Source organism: Phaethon aethereus (genome assembly GCF_964289735.1).
Source record: "Phaethon aethereus genome assembly, chromosome: W".
Classification (NCBI taxonomy): domain Eukaryota; kingdom Metazoa; phylum Chordata; class Aves; order Phaethontiformes; family Phaethontidae; genus Phaethon; species Phaethon aethereus.
This window is the reverse complement of record NC_138581.1, coordinates 2,622,665-2,648,435: the sequence shown is the minus strand read 5'-3', so window position 1 is coordinate 2,648,435 and position 25,771 is coordinate 2,622,665. Positions and strand designations below refer to the sequence as shown.

The 25,771-nt window shown below is 43.8% G+C and overlaps 1 protein-coding gene across 1 annotated transcript in view; it reads left to right on the top strand.

The window, feature by feature from the left end:
• Nucleotides 1-25,771, top strand: part of LOC309415080 (netrin receptor DCC-like) — a 593,773-nt gene that overhangs the window by 419,938 nt on the left and 148,064 nt on the right. Inside the window, 3 exon segments of the mRNA XM_082012494.1 lie at nucleotides 3,589-3,743; nucleotides 20,670-20,818; nucleotides 22,014-22,152. Coding sequence (XP_081868620.1) covers nucleotides 3,589-3,743; nucleotides 20,670-20,818; nucleotides 22,014-22,152 — 443 coding nt within the window.

The following is a 25,771-nucleotide window of genomic DNA, read 5'->3' as shown; positions in this document are numbered from 1 at the left end:
TCACTTATTCCTCTAAATGTCTGCTATCTGGCTGCTGCCAGGTTGTGAGATGGGGCTAAGTGGGCTGCTGGCTATTCTTGCATCTCAGCCTGCCCAGAAGGGAACCTCAGCCCTTTGTTTTGCTTTATTCCTCTTAGTCTCAGTCCTGGAGTGCTTGCTTGATTAGTATTCAGTCCTTACTTAGGAAAATCTGGGATTTTTTTTTTATACAGTCCATTTCTCATTTTTTTGAAGTTACGAGATCTTGCACTGCCCTTTGGGCTTCTGGTATTGCATTTGAAAGATACTCTAAATGTCCTAGCTAGAAAACCCAACCTATAGGATATAAAGAATCTAAAGGCTTAATGTGCTCAGTGCTTTCCTGAGGTGCATGGAGGGAACACGCTGGCTGGCCAAGAGCGGGGAAACTTCCCTCTGTGATTTTTCAGCATGGGCTGAGGAAAGCCTAGAGCTGCTGCTGTTCAGCGCTGCTCCCAAACTGGAAACCATCAGATTGCCAGAGCACGGGGTTGGACTTGAGTTCATTAGTCTTGGAAATGATGTGTGAATACTGTGAGATAGCTTGTGCTGCAGGCACCTCCAGTTGCTGCCAACCTGGGTGCTATTTCCAGTGGGAGCAGAAGGGTTTTACCTGGATTTGCACTTAGGAATGGACTGGCTCGTCATCGCAAGTGATGGGCTCGTTGGGTTCATCAGCTTGAAAACACTGATGTACTTGGGTGGTTATACAGCTCCTGGCTTGCACAGAGAAGTGTCCTGGGAGATGGGCTTTGGTACCACCACCAACATCTAGTGGAAGATGAACCCTGAAGCTGCTGTGATTGCATTTGGAGATGATTGCGTGAGAGTCTCATCAAAGCACTTGCTTAGATGCTTCCAAATGGCTGAAGCTGGGATGTGATGCAGCAAATGCAGATCTGTGAAGAGGAACAGCAGCCCTGGGTCTCCTCCTGTCTCTTGTGACGGGGCTGGATTTTTTACATTGCTCTGCAGCCTCTGTGTCAGGTATAAAATGGGCTGGGTCAGAATTTCATCGTAGCACTTCACACCTAGATCCCAAACTACACAAGATGAGAACGTTGTGCTAGTTCAGCCCCTTCAGTCTAAAATGCAGATTTGGTTCATCTCAGGAAGTCACTCAGTGGCAACGTGAGTGCCAAGGGCACCAGATACGTGTGTGGTTGTGGGGTTTTTTTTCCTTTCTTACTAGATAATGGTAAAAGACTTACTGAAAGAATGCTACAAACCATTCCACCTTTCCAGACTTGCACATATGTGTCACCCCAGGTACCACTGTGGCAGAGAAGTATTAAAACAGAGATCTGACTGGAGTTCTCTTCTATCAGTTCATCTCCTTTTTCTTCTCTTGCTCCTTTATCACTGTTTTGGGATTGAAAGGTGGTCTTGTTGCTTCTCTGCTATGAAAAAAAATAGATGTATACAGTGAGATACAGTTGCTGCCAGTCCTGTCATCCTGCAGGTGGGAAGTCACTGGGCATATTTAGTTTTCTGTCTTACTGGTGCATGTTCCTGCATCTTAAAGGGTTTATGAGAATATCATAGCTGTTCAGATGTTATTGGCCATCTGACCCCCTGCAGTACCGCTGCTTTCAGAGTCGTTCAGTTGGTTACAAATCCATTGGAGCTGTTTTCAATGCAACTGGGTTCCTACTTCTACAGCTTGAAAATAGAAAACAGAGATAAGAGGCAAGAGAATAAAATCATCCGAGTTGGTCAAGCTCAGCTTGCACAGTTCAAAAGAGCAAAGACTCTGCCTGCCACTGTCCTCGTCGGGGAGCAGCAGCCGTCCGCAGCTCTGCTTTCACGTCGCCAAGTGCAACAGAAAAGCTTTCTGCTGGAATAGAGGCATTAAACTCCCGTTGTCTCCGATGAGGGACAATCCCACTGTTTTCCCCCAGGAAACGTTCACCCAAACTTTGTTCAGTAAATCCTCAGGGGGCCGGAGAGACAGTGGAGCCTGGTGCTCAGAGGACAGGACTGTTCTTTGGTCTCTCAGAAATCTCTTTTTGAGGAAACATTCCCCAAAGGAACAATAGTTTCTGTTCTCTGAATTGCTGCTATGCCTATTGCAGCCCAGAGAACCACAGCAGTGTTACATGAAGTTTGATAATTAGTTGGTTCAGTCTTAAATGATTTTTTTTTTTTTTCTGCAGCATGAAATCTACCTTGTTGTTGTTGTTAGCTTTTCAGAGGGCCTCCAGTAAAGGAGAGAGGCACGCCACCCATAATAAATCAGTTACAAAAGCAATTGTACCTACTTGTGTTTGCAGATTGTCCATGAAATGACTGTGATTTCATCCAATTTAAACCCTGCTTTACTGTTTAGGGATTGTGTTTTTCCCGGATAATCCCATGTTAATGACTCTAGATCTCTATCTCTCTCGCCAATCATTTCCTTTCACTGAGCATCACAAAACCACAGCTAGGCAGAGCTTTGCTTGACCCAAGGGGGAGATGCTAGTGCCAGGGCGCAGATACCCCTTTAGCTTTGGGTACTTATGGTGCCAGGAGAGATTATATGGCTCTTGCTGATGGGAGGATGATGTCCTGCATGTCTCCCTGGCCAGGGGCTGCCACCTCCCAACATCTGGGCTGTACCTTTACTCTGGAGACATCACTGACCAGTTACCCCAGGACTCGCCCCTGGGAGCAGCTGATGGAGGAGTATCAAATAGCATTTTTTGCGATTTTTTGCGATGGCTCAGTGATAGCCAACTGCTGGCCAACTTGGGCAAAAATAGAAACCTGGCTGATCCAGGCAGTAGTGAACTGCAGTGTCTCTTGAAACAAATTTCGTGCTGGACACCAGGCAGGCTCTCTGTCACTGCTCGGGAGCAGAAGTACCTGCCGTCCCCACGCACCAGTTTCCCAGTATGCACGTATGCAAGTTTGCATGCGTGGGGTGGTGTCCGACCATCACTCTGGGTGCTCGTCTTGCCGAGCGGGGAGCATAGTGTAAACTCCACAGATGGGTTTTCATTTTAGAGCTATGAAATGGTGAGTGGTAGCCATGTCCTAGAAGACCGTGTTGCCCCTGTGCCTGTGAAAGAGCTGTAGGGGTTCAGCAAAGACTCGAGCTGGGAGGTGCTGGTGGTTTCGCAGGCACAGCTGTAGCAGGAGCACTGACAAAGGCTCCGTTTGCAGGGCAATCCAAACCCAGTTTTCATTAGCTGGGTGTTTACAGTCCAATATGCATCTCACTTCCTATATCAGAGATGTGTTCCTTTGTTGAATAGCTATTTCCTTCCATCAATTTTCCTTTTTTGTTATATTAAGAAAGGCAAAGCAGCAATGTGCTATATGAACATATATATGTGAACTGTTAAAATACAAGTCTTTTTTTGTAGCGCTTGCAGCATTCCCAGTGGGCCCCATTACTTGAATTAGGCTTTTTAAAGTAAAAATCAAAAAAACCCCCTACAGATGAACAAGCCTCAAACTGAAGTTTGATAAGTAATCATACCTTGCAGGCTACCAACTGCGTAAATAAGTAATGCCTGAAGATCCAAATGCATTTTAAAATGTCTTTTGGGTGTTTTTTTTTTGTTTGTTTGGTTTTTTTTTTAGGGAACGGGCAGTCAACACATCTCAGTCTGGGACACTTCAACTTACCGTGGGCAACCTGAAACCAGAGGAGACCTACACCTTCCGAGTGGTGGCATACAACGAGTGGGGACCAGGAGAGAGCTCGCAGCCTGTCAAGGTCGCCACACAGCCCGAGCGTGAGTGTGCACAGGAACGGGTGTGGGTGGCAGCAATAGCTGTAGTGATGAACTGCAGCTCTGCGGTTCTCGTAGTGCATTGGTTTAAGGTTTTGATGTAGCTCCTCTTGAAAAATAAGGCCCAGTCCTTATGCATGGTAAAGAAAACCTTTCCTCAGTTTGTAATGTTTCTTGCAGTCTTGCAGAGTGTCTAGCAGCTCATCAGCAGCCTATTGCTTGTTTGTGTTGTGACTTTGATGATTACACACCCCATCTTCTATTATGTGACAGCGTAAGTGGTATCAAAAGCTATGCTATGGTATATAAGGAGCTGGTTTTTTACAAGGAAACATGGCAAACTTACTGAAAGATACAAAAAATTCCCACTGTAGTAAACATTTTGGCTTATTGGTGTTTAAAAGCAAACATTTTCTGTTAGTTAATGTTTAGCAGTAAGTGCATTTTATAAATCTTTGGAGCAGGTGGAACCTTTCAGTAGACAGTTTTCTCTTTCTGTATGTCTCATTTTATTGTAAGTATTTGCATATGTCTGATCTTCAGAAAGAAGAGAAATTTCTTCTAGTTGGGTTTGTCCTATTGCAGTTTTTCTCACTTGGAAGATTCAAGAAAGGCTGTTGCAGAGACAGGATTGAAACATTATTAGAGCCCTTCCATGGCAAAATTCATTATTCAGAAGAATGGGCCGTAAATATGGGATTCGTATCTAGTTCTTGGCACAGAATTGGGTGCTGTGCCTCATACTGATGGGCACTGGTCTGTTTTGGCGCACCATAGGGGTGATGGTGGGATGCTGAGCTGCGTTATGCTCTGTCAGTAAGCCCCTGCCAGAATACTCTCACCTTCTGTAATAAGATGAGAAATCTAACGCTTAACAGAAGCGCAGAAACTGTTTTACGTTGTCACACGTTGCCATGTACAGAAATTTAAGTGAAAGGCAGTATTTGTCTGAAAACCCCTCATTGTGTGAAGGTAACAGCTGTGCTGGAAACCCCTGAAATACGTTTTCTTGATTCATTGCTGCAGGCGACTCGTTGCTGGGAGCAGGTAGAGGAGGCGGGAATGGCTCTCCACGGGCGGGTGGAGGAGAAGAGGAGCTTGGAAGCAAATCCTGTGATAAGGCAACTCTCTAGAGGTGGCTTTAGGTGGCTTTAGCTTTAGCTAAGCTGAGCCCCCAGAAAGGTGTGTGGTAAGGTCAGCGAGAACATGTGCGCTGTCCCCTAACCAGGCAAGGGATATTGTGAGCAAAGGGAGAAGGGACCTCTCAACTTACGTTATTCTGTGATCTTGTGTCTATAGCTTTGTTTATCACGAAACATGATTTTTACTCCCTGTCATCACTTCCCAGACCCCCAAGAGTAGTGTTGTTAGTGAAATATCACCCAAGACATGTAGCTTTCTGTTTTACTGGATTACCTTGCATTTTAGATACGTCTTCAATTCCTGCTCTGCTATTGCTCTGCCGCTTATTGCGCTTAGTTGTAGTTACGCAGCTGCTGTGTGCAAACATAAACAAGGTGGTATCCCAGCCCTTTTTGGAGAAATAATTCTTGAAAGTGAGTTTATGAATCTCAGCCTTTTGAAAGTAAGGTATTAAGTAACTAACCATCAGCATCATTTGTCTATTAATAATTGATGGCTGCTTAGACACACACACAAATGCACATACACATACTTCTATATATGTTTGTATTTTTAATATAGATATATTTATAGAAGTAAAATAACATTTCAGTCGGGAAAATGCCTTGCCCCTTGCAAAGCCCCAGTGAAAAGCAGGCACCGCTACCCCCTGCTGTTACCAGCTGAAGCTGCCACAGCGCGGAGTTACCGGCTCTGTTTAATGTGCAGTGTAGACATTTGGAATATCTTTCCTATTTAATAACTTCAAGATTTCTCTAAAGTGTCAAGTTTGAGCTTGGGGAAAATATTGCTTTCCATTTTTCTTTTTGCTTTTTACTGTTGACCAAATTATCTTATCATTTTGAAACAACTCTCTCTGGTCCTGGGAGGCAGTCAGCCTCTATGTGGCTGTCTTTTAGAACATGCTGTAACTATTGTACAATAAATTACATGGCTGCACATAAATTGAATTTCCACATTATTTGAAAATATCAGAAATATTATGCAATCTGGCATTGTTAAAGAAGAAAAAGCTGATGAAAAAGGACATCTGAAATTCATGTCTGTCAGTGCCGGTTTCTGAAAGTGCATACATTTGCTCAGTAATCAGTTTAAAAGATCAACAGAAAAAGTTCCAGCTTTTTGAAATAATCATCCAGAATATATGGGCTGGATTTATATGAAGCTTTTTGTCCCCAGATTAACACCCCCCCCTTTTTTTTTTTTAGTAAATTACAACCCCTTTTTCTCTGCCTTTATGGTATGTAATTTCACTACAGTTATTATCAGTCCAGATTTAAATCCCTGCCTGCTTAAGCCAAGTCTAATCTTTTCATACCACATGTGGAGACTTTGTGAGTTATTATTTTTGCTCCTCAAGACACTGTTAAAGCAGCTTGGTAGTAGAGAATAAAGAAATGCATCTATTCTCGCAAGGAGGATTGAAATTGTCTGTCTGAGCTTTGAAAGCTGTTCCCTGCTGTGGGACCAGCTCACTTCTTTTCACAGCCCTTATGAATTAAAACCAGTTTCCTAATAAATCTGTGACTCAGTGATGTGCGTATTAGCTGGTGAAAGAGAAGATGAATAGGAAGGCATGTTGCTGTGCCCCAAAGAAACTTGACGGCATCACTCCAGCCTCATAAAGTTGCCTCTTATCATCTCCCTTCCAGTGAAATCAATTTAGTGTGCACTGACATCTCAACTTCTACCCGAGCATCTTTAAGGGCTTTATAAGGAATAATTAAATTCTGTATCCTTCTGAGGTAGGGACATATTATTATATGTACTTAAGAGAAGCCCATCTGTGTCCCCATATGTCTACCCCCTCCTGTGCTGTACTGCAAGGACCAAATCTGTGCCTCTCTATGGTTGAGCTGTGCTCCCCACCCCAATGTCCTAAAAGTAGAAATTCGGAAGCAGAGGTAGATATCTGGGGCGGATTTAGGTAGCGAGTGGGGCATTTGCAGCAGCTAGAGGGTGATCTTACTTGCATAGGAGATGTGGGTGGCTTTGGTCACCAAGATCCACACCTACCTAGATACTTTTGTAATTACTTTCAGTTCCCATTAGAGACTGTTGCATGTAACCTAAGAAATCAATCCCTTTGCCATTTCAGAATTCCATTTTTTGTGATTATGGTGGGGAAGCATTTATTTTTCTTTATTAGTGACTGGGTGCACATGAATTTTCTTGCTAAGACAACTAGTAGCAAAAACTACCATCAGTACTGTATTAAAGCAATTGCAGCAGAAGCTATACAAGTTTTTGGTTTTGATTGTTGTTTCTTTTTTTGCTACAAGTTTTTCAGTGGAGACAATATTCTTTGAAGTTATGCACAGGAAATGTTAAAGAGACATAGACAAAATTTCAACAGCGGTCTATTTTAACACACATTTCTTATACAAATGTCAAAACTGTATAGGAAATTAAAAGGCCATTAAAATTAATGCAATGAAATTTCACATGAAAAAGCAAGGGAGGGCAGGGATGTCTTTAAAGCCCACATAGACGACGATTTTATCAAGCAGTAATCTGTTCCATATATGTTGATCTGCACAAATTAAGTTTGCAGAATAAACATGTAATCAGAGTAATTGAATTTTCTGAAGACTTGTATCAGGCTCATCCATTTTAGACACCAATGCAGAGACGGTGCCAGACTGGCGAGGGTTCCCAAGCAGGGCCGGACCCTGCTGCTGTCGGATGCTGGGTATTTCAGAGGACGCTAGTGCCTCCTTTGCTTCCTACTCAGCTATTTTGCGTACCGGTTTCAGTCACAAGGATGCTAATGTTGTCTCTATCAATGATGCTAAATGATCTCATGATAGTCAGGGTGTTGCTGAAACGAGAGCCCTGGGAAGTGTTTGGGCAAGTTATCTATAAAACCTCCCCCAAGGTGGGCTTGATCAGGTTTTGGCAAACAGGGAGATGAGGATTCCCTTTCTCCAATGCACAATGGCCATGGATCTGGGCAAAGAAAGAGCTGAGCTTGTATTTAAGAAGTTGGGAGAGTTGGAGCTAAGGGTCTGTGGCTTTGGGTGGATTGTTGAAGCCTCTTGTTTTCTCCATCTCTACACTATAAATAATGTTGACAAAAGGTGATCTTTCCAGGTCCCTTCCCACCTGGGCTATTTGTCAAGTCCATGACTATTCCTCTCTCCGTCCTCACTCCCGGGTACAGGTCTATCTATGCTTCTTCAACAATATCCTTCATGGCAGGGATTATCCGTTCTGTCATGTAGCGATGTAAGAAAAATTAGTAATTTTTAACAGACCTGCAGCTAGTCCCGTCTAATGAGGGAGCCATGGGCTCTGTCAGGAGCCTTCTCTGCTGTAGCCCGTCCTGCATCGATCGGCTCTCACACTGATGAACTGAGGACACAGCACTCCTGCTCTCCATCCACCAGTTTACAACATTACATATATTATTTTAAAGTAAAAAAAAGTCTCAGTCTGAGACTGCATTCTCACCCTGCCAAATTTTGGGTTTACAAAACCATACCCAGAATAATGAAGGGCTGCTTTGGTTTTGGACAGTGTGCATTTTGCAAGGTGCAGGGGTATTTATGTATTTATATATATTGCATATATTTATCAGTATACAAAAGAGCCGAGGCAGGCAGAAACAGAAGTAATCCTGGTGTAGTGTCTCTGTAGTGAATTTTTCTTGTCATTTGATGAAAGGGTGAAGCAGTACTGAAAAATGTGTTCTGTGGAGTCATTAATATCATCCTCATTTGTGTGTATTCTTCCATAATGGCTCAGTAAAATACACCCTGGGGTAACTTTATGCCATTCTTACATGGTTCTTTAATTTTATGAGTAATTTATGTGGAGCTTTGTGGGGGGGAAGGTTTTCAATTGCTTTAAATTTTAATGAAACGTATCTTCCTTTCTAAAAGTTGGGCAGACATAAAGGAGAAGATGGTGGTGTCTTTTTTTCTGTCTGTCTTACGCTCCTGCTTTTGGGTTCCCAGGCACTTGTTTTTTCCCGGGCTTTTAAATTTTTTTGTCTTTTTCTTGAGAGAGAAGAGTTGCTTCAGTCTCAACTCTTGGAAGGTGCTTCAGTTTGCAGAAGGTTGCTGCAGGAGCAGGATGAGGTCCTGCTCTAGCCTGGTCATTAGGACACTGGTGGTGTCCCCAGCCCGGGTCTAGTTAATGGACCTGGCTCTAGTACCCTTAGTGCTCTCTTGTGCAGTGGAAAATATGAATTCAGATCACCTGGACACATCTGTGATATGAATTTTGTATTTTGTTTCCTGTGGTTTTGTTTTTACACCAGGTTTCATTTCAAATAAAGTAGAAATTTAGTTTATTTGGCGGGGAATCTGAACCATTTTCCCACGGCAAGCGATCGGCCTGCTCCCGTTCCCAGCTCCTGTACTCCCCATCCTCCTCTGCCACATTGGGGCTGGGTTTGTATGTGCTGCAGGGGCAGTCAGGCCAGCCTTTGCTTTTTAGGTATGTTTAAACTTGAATCAGGGCTGGCTAATAGAGGCTGTGAGCACTGATAATTGAGATTAAAGACCACCTCATGCTGTTTTATTGTTCAGACTCTAGCTAGCTTTAGTGCCATGGCCTTTTTTTTTTCTTTTTTCTTTCTATTTCCTATTGAATTTCTAGTTTTTCTTGTGGAACAAAATACAGTACCTTAAGCCAAATTCAGTGACTCCACCTGCACTTAGCTGCTGCATATGTAGTTCCCTGTGTGTCATGGGGAGGCTGATTAAGACTTTTGTAAAGGGCATCTGCAATAAGGAGACAGAAGGAGGGATCAAATAAGAGAAAAATGAAAATTTATATTGTACTGCTTCCTAGAGACTTTTGAAAAAAGTTGCAAAGAGGAGGAGAGGAAAACATTCCACACGTCTATCTTGAAGCTTAGATTGATTCTCACCTCCCAGTTAAGCAGCAAAAAAAATGACCAGGTGAGTCAGTTCTTCTGTTATATCTGTAAAACCTGCCATGGTTAGATTCTTAAAGATATTTACTCAGTTGAAAAATCTCCATTTTCCCCAACTTGTCTTCATCTCTGAGTGTTTTTCCACCCTGCATCTCTCTGTGGCGGTGCCACCCCGTTGCCTTCTTGCCCTAGCTCTGTCCCTCCTGCACCCATGTGCCTCTGAAGCTGTAAAGGAACCTGATGAAATACTTATTTAATTCTGACCGATCGATAGTGCTAACTCCCAGAGGCTCTCTGGAGTTGAAGCTTCCAGCTGGCTCATGCAACATGTGTTTCATTCCTGTACATCATCATCCCTTTGTTTCTAAAATGGACATATTGGTGAAGACATGCTGGCATTTTAATCCTTTGAAAACATCATGCAAGCTCTTCTTTGAGTTAGGAGGGCAGATTCTGGATCATTAATAGCGGGAGAATAGACTTAAGAATTAAAATGAAAACTAAATCAAACCCAGAAAGTAAAATTGTTCATTTTCATATTGTCTTAAGTTCAATTTGAAGAACCACAATTTTCTTGCTGTTTATAATTCGTCTTAATTAACTGAAATAATGCAGTCAAAATCTTCTTTAGGGGGTTTTGTTTGGTTGATCTTTTTTTTTCTGACAGGCTCTTCTGCCTCCTTTGAAGAGTGTCAGTCTCATTAGAAAGTTGCGTTGCTATATGAAATATTGTAACTAAAACTGAATTCAAATGCCTTTGCATCTCCTTTATGAGACCATCTTAAGTCTTGGTGTCCCCTGTCGTACCGAGGAAGAAACCCAGTAGATGAGGAATACATGTTGTATCAGATGTCTTATGAGGAGCGGCTGAGGGAACTGGGGTTGTTTAGTCTGGAGAAGAGGAGGCTGAGGGGAGACCTTATCGCGCTCTACAACTACCTGAAAGGGGGTTGTGGCGACGAGGGTGTTGGTCTCTTCTCCCAAGTAACTAGTGATAGGACAAGAGGAAATGGCCTCAGGTTGCTCCAGGGGAGGTTTAGATTGGATATTAGGAAAAATTTCTTCACCGAGAGGGTGGTCAGGCATTGGAACAGGCTGCCCAGGGAGGTGGTGGAGTCGCCATCTCTGGAAGTGTTCAAAAAACGTGTGGATGTGGTGCTTCAGGACATGGTTTAGGGGACATGGTGGCGTTGGGTTAATGGTTGGACTTGATGATCTTGAAGCTCCTTTCCAACCTTAGTGATTCTGTGATTCTTGAGAGGTTTTGAGATGTTCTTTCAGAGGTCTCTGAAAGTCCCAGCATCAGCTACCGCATCCTCAGTGAAAATTATAACAGAAGCAGCAAAAGCAGTTGTGTTTTATTATCTTGTCCTCCAGAGGAGTTGGCTGAGTGAGATTCTGAGAATGATCCGGTCCTGTTTCCCACTATAAACCCCCTGCTCAGCTGTAGACCTTGCTTTTGCCGCGGTCTTGCTGCCTCTGCCCTGGAGCTGCCCTGCAACACGCAGGGAAGACGAGCCTTGGCAAGACATCTGTGCTGCATGTCCTGCTACAGAGAGCCACTTTTTGTATGGTGAGGATTCTTACAGATATTTCCCAGGGTTTTTAAGTAGTGTTAAATTAAAGATTTTTTCCTTTTGTTTTTAATAGATTTTCTCACGATAGTCTCTGCCCATTTTTCATAAACTTAAAATTTACTTGTGAAAGACTAGTGACGGGGTTTTTTATTAAAAACATTTCTCTTTATGTTTACTACTTCTTTAACACTATTTTGTGTTTTTCATTCATTCATTTTTCTTTAAATATAGGTTGAGGATAGCAAGGGTAGATGGAGTCTAGTGTATGTTGATGTACAGTGAAAACCATTCTTGATTGCTTTCCTTTTTCCGCTTTAATGAATCAATATATTTCATTCTGTCATCCAGTATGTAAAACTTGTGAAAAGCTTACACTAAAATAAGTGAAAGTAATTTAAAAATTATTTAGAAAATAAATATTTTGGTTTGAAAATGTCATTCCTGGGTGTTTCAGCATTATGGAATTATTTTGCTTCATTTTTCCCACTAAGCAAAATTTGTCACTGTTTTTTCCAAATGTTTTGATGTCTGTGAAGGCTGTGTTTACCAGAATTAATCTGCTTCAGTGAAAATATTCCAAATGCTCTAAATGAAAAGAGGAATTTTCAATTTCTGAGGTTCATCTACGCGGCACACTCCTGCCTTTTAGTGCTTCATGGAGGTGGTTGATATGAAGAATTCAGTGCTTGTCGCCTAATCATTTCTTTTTATAAATAATAACCTTCTCTGGCTACAAAAATGTTGCAATTCTGCTCCAGGTTTGCTGAGATGCAAAAGCACCATCATGCCAAGTAAAATACTTCACTTTGACTGATTTGCCGAGACGGAGCAGAAAATTAAAGCCACTTTTATCTGAAAAAAATAAAAATGCAGAGCAGATGAGCGTATCTTAATCACCTATGCAAATCAAGGCATTGGACAATTTGCATGAAATCTCCATATTTGTAGGTCCCTGATGCCAACAGTAATGCAGTGGCACAGTGGCTCTGCCTGGATCCCCCTCAACCAGGAGAGGTGTAGGACAGACGGACCACCCTTGGCACCCCTTACCCTGCATGCAGAGAAGATGGCAGCTTGGGGGTCTGGGTAAGCACTGAGAGGCAGTTGATGGTGATGAAGTTGTTGCCTTGCCAATATGGAATACATTGCAGTTGGAAGCTCTTTTGCACTAGGGTCCATTTCCTTCGTCCTTACGTCCCTCAAGGGAGCGTTTTGATGCTGCAGTCCTCGGGCAGTGTGACCATCCTTTCCACTCACTGCTGATGAGACACAGGGGAGTGTCTCACCAACCAGATTTGGCACTTAGCTTTGGCACTTTCTGATCTTTCTCTGGACAAGAGCATTGGCATGTCACTTTGCTGAGATTCATCCAAAAATCTCTGCTGAGCTGCAGACCACTGGGATGTGCTTGTCTCCCTACAGCTTTCCTAAAACAATGGCAACTGGGGCAGTGGTAATGAGCTGGAAATGAAATAAACTTCACTGAGCCTGATCTGGGCACTGGGAGGAGTCCTGCTCAGTGCCTCCACCTGATCCGATGCCACCAAATTTTACTGAATGGCGGTACAAAACTCTGCTCAAACCTTTTGACGACAAACAAAGCTATGTCTATAGAGAGACAGGTTTTATTTGTAGGACAGCCATGTCTAGAGAACTAAATTATGATCGAGGCAATTTGTGCTATGATTTTTACAAATTTCAATGGAAGGACTAGACCTGGGACAGAAGACAGACTCTTGAACCTCTGCAGTTGAGTGAAGGAGTTGCACTCCAGCCTACTTCTCCTGGGAAGTGACAAATCATTTAAACAATTCAGGTCCATTGGCCCCTTGTATATTGGTTGTCTCTGTGGGATATCTGAGCCCATCACTTTGTCACAGAGGTGTTTGATTAACCATCCCGTTCATCCCTCATCAGGGACCCGGGTGCTGCCATCACCGATCCCGTTTTATGAGGGGTTAGGAGGGTATGAGGTGCTGAGTTGTAATTGCTCTGGTCCTCTGCAGGAGCAGTAGTACAGCAGCATGAGAAGGAGAAGGTCGAAGAGAAGATATCCTATAAAACAGGCTGCTGCCGAGCACTTCTACAATAGCTGTGGATGTGGGAATTGAAATTCTGTCTCAGTTCCATTTGACATGCATTCATCTTTGTTTTATCTGGACCTTTCTTCCTACCCCAGAAATCTTGCAATATAAATAGGTAAGATAAAGAATGGGTAGGAGATATATTATTATGCCATTTTATGGGAAGGAAATTGAAGCATAAAAGCATTAAATTATTTATCCAAACTCCCTCTGGAAGTCTGAGCCAGAGCCAGGATTGCTGTAACCTTTCTATGCACTGTTTCTCAAAATAAAAGGTTGAATTTCTGTCCCTATTGAAGTCAATAGGAGTTGCTTTTTAGTTCTGCGAATGCTATCATTTCATGTAAGTGCATAGCAGGGCCTCCAGCCATTGTAAATGCTCTTCCATTCAGAAAGGTTTTCCTTCCATTTTTCAGACCTCAAACAAATGCAGGGCATGTTTGAACACCCAGAAGCAGATGGATTTTGTAAAAAAAGCTTGTTTTCGAAGTGAATTTATCTCACTGATGGCAGACTATTTCTTTGTTGATGACATTATTTTACTGTTTGTGTTTGCACCCCATATTTGCTTTCAAATAGCTCATTGACATTAGTGAAATCTTAATAAATTTTGATTCACAGAGAGATTTTAGCCCCAGTGCAAATTGTTACAATAGACTACTTCTTCCTCTATCCACAGTCGTGTGGCTTTCCTGCCACAAATACAGCCTTGAATCAGTATCCTGTAATAATTATAGTAGGAAACCATTTAAAATACTGTTCTGAGTTTAGTAGCAGGGCTAACAGGTTGGTTGGTTACAGCGCTTCACTTCCTAGAACTGTGTGCTGTGATACATGCTGAAATGTTTGAAAGTCAGGCAAAATAAGTATGGGAGTGGAAATGCTGGGTGCCAAAGATACTTTTAAAAGTTTCTTAATTAAGAGCCTATGTTGAGCTGCTTCTGCCGCCTCTGCTTTACACATTTCTGGTCAAGGTTTTATTTGTCAAGAAGATAACACCATACTCCTACCTGCCTCTTGTTCCAAACTTTCTAGAATTTGTATTGTGGTATTGTGCCTCCCCCCGAGGCCTGGAGCCTCTGCCCCTCCACAGCGGGAGGATGGAGGAGGACCTATTTCCAAACCTCCCCAGCTAAAGGCAGGTCTAAGGACACGCTTTCCCTTCGCTGCAGAGTTCGGAGCTGAGCCATCTCCATGACATCACTTGGTGATACCATCCCTGGTTCCTTAGCAAATCGAGGAATATTAGATTCATGCATCCATCTGTGGTGTGCAGCTGGGCACCACGTGAAGAGTTAAAGGGGAAACTAATGAAAACCAGAAGACTGTGAAAATATGAATGACAGCTACTTCCAAAAGTGGACTGCAACTCCAGCTCTTGTGGATAGCACTGGAGGCATCTGGGGCAGTCCTGCCAAACAACTGTCATGTCTTCAGAGCGTGTCTGGCGCGGGGAAGCAGGTTTCGCCGTGTTAATAATTACACTGCCTGCAGACTTTCTGAAGTTGCATCTTTCTGTGCAGCATGGAACCAGATTTAATGAAATGTTGTTAACACTGTTAACTACAGAAGGGGAGGGGAGGAATCAAAGGCGCAATCAAAGCATGTACTCCATTATCAATAACTGCAAGTGGCTTCATAAATGTTTTATGTTTGAAACGTTTTCAGTGCAGATGAGCAGAGAACCAGCTGTTTAAACGAAAAGTGAAATGTAATAGCAAGAACATTTTAATCATGGCATCTCATTATAGAGAAGAATGAATCACTACGAAAAATGTTTTTAAAAAGCAGCTTTCATGATGGAGATGGCTAGCCTGACACAGAGATGGAGACCAAGGAAGCCTAACCCAGAATTAACAGGCATATTCCTTTTAAAACATTGCGTTGCGATAAGTGGTTTTGTTACCTTGTGAAAGCATGGTGGTGGTACGTGCTCAGTGGTGTGTGCTCTCTCCTGGGATGGTTTAATGCAAAGATGTAATGCTGTCTTCTACCTGAAAGGATTCAGAATATGAATGCCTTGAATGGCACACGTGGTGCAGTAGCATCGTGGCCATTAGGTGGGAGGTTGGTTTGGACTATAGGCAGCAAAAGTCCCAAAAAACCCCTGGGACCAGAAGGAGAGAGAAAAGAAGTAGGACCGTGATCCTTTCACCCATTATTTGAGCTTTCTTGTCCAAAGGCTGCCGTGCATCATTCTGCATTGATACACCTTAGACCCCAAGGCTGGAGGCCATCAGTAACTCTGAAAGAAGGTCAGTGCCTTGAGCTCAAGGCAATGGTCTTGGAGTAACTAACTCTTTACATGCCAGAGCTGCACTCAAGGAATTCAGATGCTCCTCTCCCTGGTCTGCAGCGGGGCTTTGGTATGAGCCAGATTCCCACCGGTGCAGAAGGCAGAGCTTCAGAAGCATAAAGATGTCAGATTTGAGGGAGATACTTAGGCAATCGCCAAGCAATTTTTGATGTAATTGCCTACATTCCTATTTTAGGCACTTGTATCGTTCTTGTGTCTTATTAACTATTATTATCAAAAGTTTAAGTGAACAGTAGCAAAGAGAAAAATCTGTGTGTAAGAGCAGTGAAGGCTCATGAGAATAGAAATTGTGTTCCTGCAGGTTTTGAGGAGCAGTTGCTTATACAGACATCTGGTTTTATGCAACTGAAAAGGAGCAGGGTCAACAGCGGAGTCTCTCATTAAGGAAATGGTTTCACTGGCATAGAGGTGCCAGCCCTTTCAACTCCTACAACAATTCAAACTTGCAGGGTTGCTAGAGGTCTTAAAGCCCTCATACCCTACAAGTGGCCAGGTCTTCCCAGCAGCTATTGGCCACCTCAATCTGTGAAGCCTTCTTGCTGAGCTCTTCCGGATCTGCTGACCCTAAAGACAAGCTACATTGACTCAGCTTGTGCCATCATGGCCCAGAGGTATGAATCTGAGTGTCATTTCTCCTGCCAGAGGCTCCTAGGGTGCCCCATGTGTGTGGTGCTTCAGCAGCCAGGACAGGACATGGATGTGCAGCACTCCAACTCTGGAAGACAGAGGGAGGGAACGCGTTCCGGACACTCTCTGGAGCCACTTCACCTATTGCCAACTGCATGTGGCCTCTTTGGGTTTATATGAACTAATGGCAGGAGGTTAGCTCCCAAAATAGCCCATAGTCTGTAAGATTTGAGAACTGCTGGAAGATTAAAAGCAAGACATACCATTTTTGTGGAGGACAACCCTCTTTGCTGGGGCCAGCTCAGATTACAGAATCACGCAGAATCACAGAATCATTAAAGGTCAGAAAGGACCTTCAAGATCATCAAGTCCAACCATCAACCCAACACCACCATGCCTCTAAACCATGTCCTGAAGCACCACATCCACACATGTTTTGAATACTTCCAGAGATGCTGACTCCACCACCCCCCTGGGCATCCTGTTCCAATGCCTGACCACTCTCTTGGTGAAGAAATTTTTCCTAATATCCAATCTAAACCTCCCCTGGTGCAACTTGAGGCCATTTCCTCTCATCCTATCACTGGTTACTTGGGAGAAGAGGCCAACACCCACCTCACCACGACCCCCTTGCAGGTAGTTGTAGAGAGCGATGAGGGCTCCCCTCAGCCTCCTCTTCTCCAGACTGAACAACCCCAATTCCCTCAGCCGCTCCTCGTTAAGACTTGTGCTCCAGACCCCTCACCAGCTCCGTTGCCCTTCTCTGGACACGCTCCAGCACCTTAATGTCCTTCTTGTAGTGAGGGGCCCAAAACTGAACACAGGATTCGAGGTGCGGCCTCACCAGTGCTGAGTCTATGGGCAAGATCCCTGCCCTGCTCCTGCTGGCCACACTATTTCTGATACAGGCCAGGATGCTGTTGGCCGCCTTGGCCACCTGGGCACACTGCTGGCTCATGTTCAGCCGGCTGCCAACCAGCACCCCCAGGTCCTTTTCCACTGGGCAGCTCTCCAGCCACTCCTCCCCAAGCCTGTAGCGTTGTGTGGGGTTGTTGTGACCCAAGTGCAGGACCTGGCACTTGGCCTTGTTAAATCCCATACAATTGACCTTGGCCCAGTGATGCAGCCTGTCCAGATCCCTCTGCAGAGCCTTCCTGCCCTTGAGCAGATCAACACTCCCACCCAACTTGATGTCATCTGCAAACTTACTGAGAGAGCACTCAAGACACACAAGAGTCCTGCTCTTCAATGAATATGTTAAGAACACAGGTACTTATTTCTGCAATAATGTGTCCCCAGCACCTAAAATCAAGGTATACATCAGGTGCCCATGGTAAGTATCATCTTTCAGCCCTGAGAACGTTGGCTTTGGGGGCAGTGTGAGGCACATTTTTACAGCACAGGGGGGGTACAGCTATTCACCCTGGTGATACAAGGTCAGCCACCCTGACAGCGACCATTAGCAATAACAGAAAGGCAGCTAATCCATATTTCTAAAATCAGCATTGAAAAAAAAAAAAGGTAAAGCATTCAACCATTTCTGGCTTTGGGCCTGATTGCCTTTATGGTTATTGAATAGGAGTAATTCCACCAAATAAGCCCAAAACCGGCAGTTGGGAGCAGCATCAAACTCTTTGCAAGCAGTTGTTGTAGCTTGCATTTACAAAACAGTCTGAGGCGCAGAACCAATCTTTTATGGGAGCGGAAGGGCATTCTCAAAGGAATGGTATTTTTTGGAATATATTGAAGCATTATGTGGAGCCCATGGTAAAAGAAAATGCATCAGTCATCTGCCTGCCCTCTTTCCGTTATCCTTTTTTCTTCAAGAAAGGATGCTGTTAGTTGTAAAGACTGACTTTAGAAGAAACATGATTTAACATCTTGTTTTAATGGAATGTAAAGCAGTTCTAGAGCCTCTCTGCTATTTAGAAAAAGAAGAATTTAGGAAAAGATTTAAAACTTGATGCCAATTTTCATGAGATTATTATTTGACAGAAGGGATCAGGAGAGATTATTAAATGCTTTGTGTGTGCTGAAAGTACTGAGACCATAAGCACATTAGAGTGCCTGTTGGAAATACTGGAATAGAATGAAAAGGGAAGTTGGGTGAAGGAAGGAAAAATATTTTAAATGTACCTATGCTGCCTCTAAACCTGAAATTACTTGTGATCAAAGGCTATCTGTATCTTGTTGATGACATTCCTGGGTGCCTTCCTCTGATGCCCAGCTCTGCCATCCCTGCTCTGCAGCAGAGGGACGGATCCATGGAGCACAGGGTCAGGCGCTCTTCGGCTATCGCTGCTCACCGCACGCTTACAGATTTACGAGAGAGAGCTGTCAGTGTGAAACTGCCTTGTAATGGGGATGTAACTTTGCGGAAAGCATGTTCTAGGAGCTGTAATTCTGTTATCTGCCAGTTGCACAATAGCTTCTGAGTTTGTTTTATGCCACAGCACACTCCCTGTTGAAAGTAAAAAGGTACTATTTGGTGTTGAAGATTTTTCAGAAATAAGCTTCTGTTTGATCTTTACATTTTTCCCATTTTTCCCACAATTATTCTTCTTTTTTTCTTCCAATTTTGCTCGAGTTCAAGATGAAGGCACAGATAAACTATGGAGAGCCTCTTCTCCAAACTTCGGTTGTCGATGGGGTTAGGTCCAGGGGAGACATGCAGGGAGTGATTTTCTGGTGCTGCTGGTAGTTATAGGAGTTTATCAAGCTTTTTTAGCTCTTTTGCTTTAATAAGTGATTTAAGCTGACATCCAAAAGCATGGTGTGGTTGATGTGTGATAATTTGTATTCAGGGTGAAATTGGAGCACTTTAAGATAGTCTGTATAACAAAAGGTGACCTAGTGTTGTTTCCTTTAACAATTACAATGGGTTATTTTATGTTGTCATTTGAGGAGGAGCTGTGTGCTGCATTACCCACCAGCATGATCTGCTGTCAAGGCAATCTAAATTTTGCATTTCAGATGATCTCTGCTTAAGGCTAAACCTGTTGCAAACCGCTGTGTTTTCAGAACTAATCAAACAAAATAATAGTTGCAAGGATGTGATATTTTAACATTTGTATTGTCGTTATTTGGTTTATAAAATGAGCTTGTTATAGCCCTGCAATTACTGTGCTGGGCACTGTGCAAACACAGGAATATTATTTGAGAGTAGAACTGGGGCTACATATTAATATTGGAACTTGTACTAGTAAGGTCTAACTTATAAGGGCAAATTAGGGATTGCAGGTGATGAGAGTTCTCTGGTCCAACCCCTGCTCAAAGCTGGTCAGCTCCAAGATCAGCCCAGTTGCCCAGGACTTTCTGTGAAGAGCTGCATGATATCTTCTGACCAAAGCCATCGCCTTGCTCTATGCTACCAGGTTTCTGTGGCTTTGCAAGAGCAACCTCACGCTGCTGCTAAACAGGGGGTACCAGCCTACAGTCCAGCCTTTGTGAGCTCCGTCGTTCGTTACAGCGTGCCAAGGACTGTCTTTAATGTTTCCTGTCAGCCATCACCTGTGATCCCTCAGGCAGCTAAAATAGAGTAATGCATACAGGAGTTTGAACAGATAGCATAAACAAGTACATGTGCACAAGTGTGCAAATGGTGTGAGTAGAAGCTAACAGAGGGATTTTGAAGGCTAATTGCTTGCTAAAAGAAACCAAAGCCTGCTGTGGTGCACCAAGTCAATTTATAATTTAATAGCATCAAGCTGATACATTCAGAGCTGGGACAGAAACACAATCAGCTAAGCAGGGCCTCACATGAAAGCAAATTTAAGCTCGCAGTTAGTGTGTTTATGAGATGACTCCAGGTGTGTCTCGTGTTGTATGTTGGTGTTTGCCTATGGGCTTTTCTAATGGCGGTCTTTAGCTTGAACTGGCCTTGGATGATCAGATTTGTGTGTCTCTGGTTTCCTACTACTGCAAGGTAAATGCATCTATTGCATGCTTTAGATAGTTATGCTCATTATTTCCCAGAAATTCAATTTTAAGATGAAGTCCATCTCCTGAGCCAAAGACACAGAGATGTATCCTTGATGGAACAGCCCTTTTCAGTATTTCCTGTATTCATGGTGCTAAAACTGCAACAGTCTTTCTGCCGTGAATTCTCCATGGGTTTGTCATCCCTGTCTTATTTTGCCTGGGGTTTCTGAAGCGTACAGTGCTGAAGCAGCGATGTTGCAGGCACCCCTCAGACGTGTGTGCTGGGCTGGGTAGTGCCTCTGTGTCGGGGACCTGGGCACAGTGGTGGGCAATGTGGGAATGGGATTTTCACACCACTCTTTACTTTCTGTACAGTACAAGTTCCCGGGCCGGTGGAAAACCTGCGGGCTGTATCTACCTCACCTACGTCGATTCTTGTCTCCTGGGATCCCCCTGCCTATGCAAATGGCCCTGTTCAAGGCTACAGACTCTTTTGTACGGAGACAGCGACTGGAAGAGAGCAGGTGAGCGATGGCTGGAGTGGCTCTGCTCTCCCTGTGAAAAGGAGATATTTGGTGTAGGCATCTGCAGGTCTTCAGAGTGCTCTAAAGGCTCAAAGTGAGAGGTTTTATGGGTTAATCCTCCAGGTTGGGTAAATGTTGCACAGACCAGTGATAAAAGAGCAAATCAAGCAAGCTAAATTTCCACCAATATAAAGTGGGTTCAGGAGGTAGAAGAGGCGGCCTATTATATACCAACCATTCCTCAGCTTTATGCTGAAATTTCATAATAATGCCAAAGAGCATTTAAAGACCCTTTAGACTTCCCCTTTACTTTGTGCAAAGCCATCAACCCATTAACGGCAGTTTGTACATGTGATCTTTGTAGAACATGTATTTTTTGGTTGCTTCTTGTAACTTTTTTCGAGTAGGAGGGTAAAATAATACTAATCCAGGCTCCAGAGTGACAGATGCTTATAGTAAAAATTGGTGTTGATGCTGTGCACTGAGTTGCGCTCCTAACTCTGCCATGAGCATGTGCTTTTGAGTGGCAAACAAGCAACCTTGCTTTCTGCAGGTTGCAAACTGCTCGGACCCACTGGCCATTTCATAACCAATATTTGATAGGAGTGCAGTAGTAGCAGTGGAGATGAGCTCTGTGGGGAGAGTATGGCCTCAGTAGGTTTTTAGCAAATAGAGCAGGGAAGAAAGCAGACACGTCTTTTTTTCTGACCTGATAGCACGCAATAATCACAGGCATCAGCAGTCTTGCGGCAGGTGCTTCCATAGTCTTACAGGATCTTTTATACCATCGCCATTTTCTCTGTTCTTGCTTTATTTTACTTTCTTCTTTTCTCCAAAATTCCCCTTTGACTCTTTGTCTTTATTTTCTTCTTTCCCTATCACACACCTGTGGAGTGACAGCAACTGGCTTAACCAAAAAAACCGCCCTTTTCTCCTGCACCCTAAGTAACTAAACACAACTCTGAGATGCTGAAATCCCCTCTGTCCTGAAGACATGGGCAGAGCTGCAGATGAGTGCTGAGAACTGAGCTGTAACAAGCCACTCAGTTACAAATTGCCTTTTGTATCAACTTAAACAAGGATTTAGCTCTACTTCTCAAAGAGTGAAAAGCTCGCCTCTAGTCCACTCATCCCTTGGCACGGCCGTGGCGCCGGCTGTCACATTTTCCCTTGGTTTATCATCTCTGTGTGCTAGAATGTGGAGGTGGACGGGCTCTCCTACCGGCTGGATGGGCTGAAGAAGTTCACCGAGTACACCCTGCGCTTCCTCGCCTACAACCACTACGGCCCCGGCGTCTCCACTGAGGATGTGACAGTCACCACGCTTTCAGATGGTGAGTGGGGGACGGAGGGGCCCCAGGGTGGGCAGGTTGCATCTGTGGGTTGCGATCATCAGACGTTTTCTTCTGCTACTGTATTTTGGAAGAGGCAGCAATGAAATGAGGAGGTTATTGAATGTGCAGGACAGAAATCAGGTTCGGTACCTGCCTGCAGTGGTACCCTCTGAGCTGGTGTTCGTCTCCAAGGATAATTGGTCCAGTTCATTATTCCTATGTCTAGTGATAAGGATAGTCTACTTCTCTCTTTATTTTCTCTTTAACTTAGGCACAGGTGTATCCTTTCAGCTTTTATTTTATTACGGCTGCATTTGAAGAACCAACTGCCTGGGTCTTCCTTGTGCTTTAAACACGGGGTAGCAAATGTGCCAGGGCTTCAATCTCTGCTCGTCACGGCGACTGCACCATCATCCCTCCCCGAGCTCACGCCATGCTCCCGTGGCTCGCAGGCTGTGGGAGATAAATTGAATTTTATTTTGCATTCAGAAGCACTTAGTTGTGTCTGATACCACAAAACTTAATGCACGCCTGACTCCTCTTGAAGTCACTGAGCCTGATCCCCACACCTGGCTAAAACAGGAATAACTTAATTGGAGTCATTTGGGCTACAAAAGTGTAAAACCATAAAAATGAAGGAAAAATTCTTTCAGTGGGATTGGTGAGAGTCCATAAAGCGGAAGCCAGACCAGAGACAGGCTCTAGAGGCTTCAGGGATGTGCCACTTGCTGAGCCCCACAGCCAGAGGGACTTTTTCCGTATCAACATTTTGTTTAAAGATGACATAAGAGGTGTCAACTAAGCTTTAAAGTGAGATTTATAAACAGTTAATTTTCCTTCTGATAAAAATTTGCACAATTTCTTTTTCATTCATGCTAATAAAGCAAGGTATGGGAGTTTGGGTGGCCCTGGCCTGGGTTTGGATCACTAACTTAACGTCATTTTCGTGTGGAGAAATGTTTACTTTTACGTGAGAGTATAAAATCAGGGAGTAGGCAAGAAATATGTTGCTGTGGGCTTCAGCTAGGTATGTTAAACTTGCTGGGCTTTCTCAGCCCTCAGAATTGTAGCAGATAACCTGTGCTAATGAGCACATTCAGAAATGGTGCCCAGCATGCACCTGTCACATAAAAATCTCCATGTTGTTCCTTTCTATGCTGTAGATTGATGCTAGAGCAAAAAAATTGAATGGAGAACCAGAGTGACCAAGATTTATCCCTTTATATTTACATCTATTTACCTAATTTTATTACAAAGTTGATAACTCTCCCTTGTTATTCTACCCAAAACAGCTGAAAATTTGTACAAAGTTAAGAGTGGCAATTTTCTGTCTGTCTGGTAACCCAATCGCTTCTGACTGCTACACCTCATCAACTGAAAATATGAATTTCTGGACAGTATTAGTAGCAACTGTATAGAACCTGGAGGAAATCAGCAGAGGGGAGGTATTTTGCACTGGAGAAGCTCTTGCATTTGTGTAATGTATCTAAAGCATAGAGCATTTCTGCAGGTGTCCCTGGTCACGCGCAGGTTGGTGACATCCCCTGTGGAAGCGATGCTCCTGTCTCACCTCCATCCATTCCTGGTGGAGGTGCTGCCACCCTGAATTACCCTGTGGTCTGCAGGTCCTCTCCCAGGTCTCCTTGACCTCTGGAGGAGCAGTGGTAGAGAAAGCATGGTCTGAAAAGAGGCGACTTCAGCTGGGCGGTGAGGCTGCTGGGGTCAGGAGGAGCAGTGCTTTCATTTCAAAAAGGCTGAGCCAGTCTGCCCTAACTTTAATTCAGAAATAAATAGGCACCTCAACACAGGGCACTGGAGGAGAGCTCTTGAGAGCCTCTAAAGTAGGCTCCATGAAGAGCAACATGGAGGGGACCAGGTGTGTGGGAAACCCCGAGTGAGGGAGCTGGTGAACCCCAGTGCTGTTTTTAATCTGTGTTATTCTGAGCTGTATCTTCAGTGGGATTCATCCGTGAGACCCACAGCTCAGTTGGCGCTGTTACTGTGCGTTTGACACCTCTGCAATATTTTTTTCAAGTGCTACTTATGTCTGCCCAGCAAATCCAGTTTTTCCTTGTAATACAGGCTGGATCTTGGCAGAATAAATTACTTCACACTTATAATTATGAAAACAAAAGGAAAACAAGTGAAAATGAATATTTTGCATAATGTATGTAGATTTAATTCACACTGTGAAGTGTAGAACTGCGGTCCTGTACTCCACTTTGGTTTTAAATGTCACCGTGAGAAAGGGAAAGATTGTTATTCATGAGTCTGAAAATTATCCCTGCAAGTGTTTCAAACGCTTCACCTGTCTGCAAAAAAAAAATCATTGCTAATAAGAAGGTTTCCATGAGACTGTTCCAGAAAACAAGAATGTGCTTAGGTGCCCTTGTTTTGGGAATCTGGAAAAAGGTGGTATTTATCTTTCTCTTTATTTAAGTAGAAGTCTGTTCTACAATTAAGTTAGTTAGCTGCAGCCTTCCTAATCTTCCTCTAGATTTTGGAGCAGGTGTAAAAGAAGAGAAAATCCCTTTAGGATATCTTTTCACCCTCCTTATTCTAGGTCTGCCTGAAACCACTTTGGTCTCTGATATGAAGAAGAGCAACCGAAGGTCCGTGGTGAGAACCTGGCTTTGGCCAAGCCTGGGCAAAGGTGGCGTCAGTTCTAGCTGTCCCGCTGCCAAGAAGGAAAGGAGGGAATGGAGAGCGCCATTCTGCAGCACCAAAACTTTCTGCAATTTCTTCTTTTACGGTGTTATGCAGAGACCTTTCCCAGGGTTAAGGTCTTTTCTGCTGGAGGATGCACAATAAAACAGCAAGAAATAATTCCTGCACAGGCAAGCTAACAGCCTACACAGAGGAGAGACAAAGACATTTAGAATCATAGAATGGTTTAGGTTGGAAAAGACCTTTAAGATCATCAAGTCCAACCGTTAACCTAACACTGCCAAGCCCACCAGTAAACCATGTCCCTATGCACCACGTCTACACATCTTTTAAATACCTCCAGGGATGGCGACTCTGCCACCTCCCTGGGCAGCCTGTTCCAATGCTTCATAACCCTTTCGGTGAAGAAATTTTTCCTAATGTCCAGTCTAAACCTCCCCTGGTGCAACTTGAAGCCATTTCCTTTTGTCCTATCACTTGTTAGGTGGGAGAAGAGACCAACACCCACCTTGCTACAACCTCCTTTCAGGTACTTGTAGACATCCAAGTTTCCCACATGATGTTCCCATTGTAGATCTCAAAAGAAGTTGTAGAGAGCTATAAGGTCTCCCCTCAGCCTCCTTTTCTCCAGACTAATCAACTCCATCTTCCTCAGATAGTCCTCATAAGACTTGTGCTCTAGACCCTTCACCAGCTTCGTTGCCCTTCTCTGGACATGCTTGAGCACCTCAACGTCCTTCTTGTAGTGAGGGGCCCAACGCTGAACACAGGTTCAAGGTGCGGCCTCACCAGTGCCAAGTACAGAGGCATGATCACTTCCCTCCTCCTGCTGGCCACAGCATTTCTGATACAAGCCAGAATGCTATTGGCTTTCTTGGCCACCTGGGCACACTGCTGGCTCATGTTCAGCTGGCTTGACCAATGCTCCCAGGTCCTTTTCCACTGGGCAGCT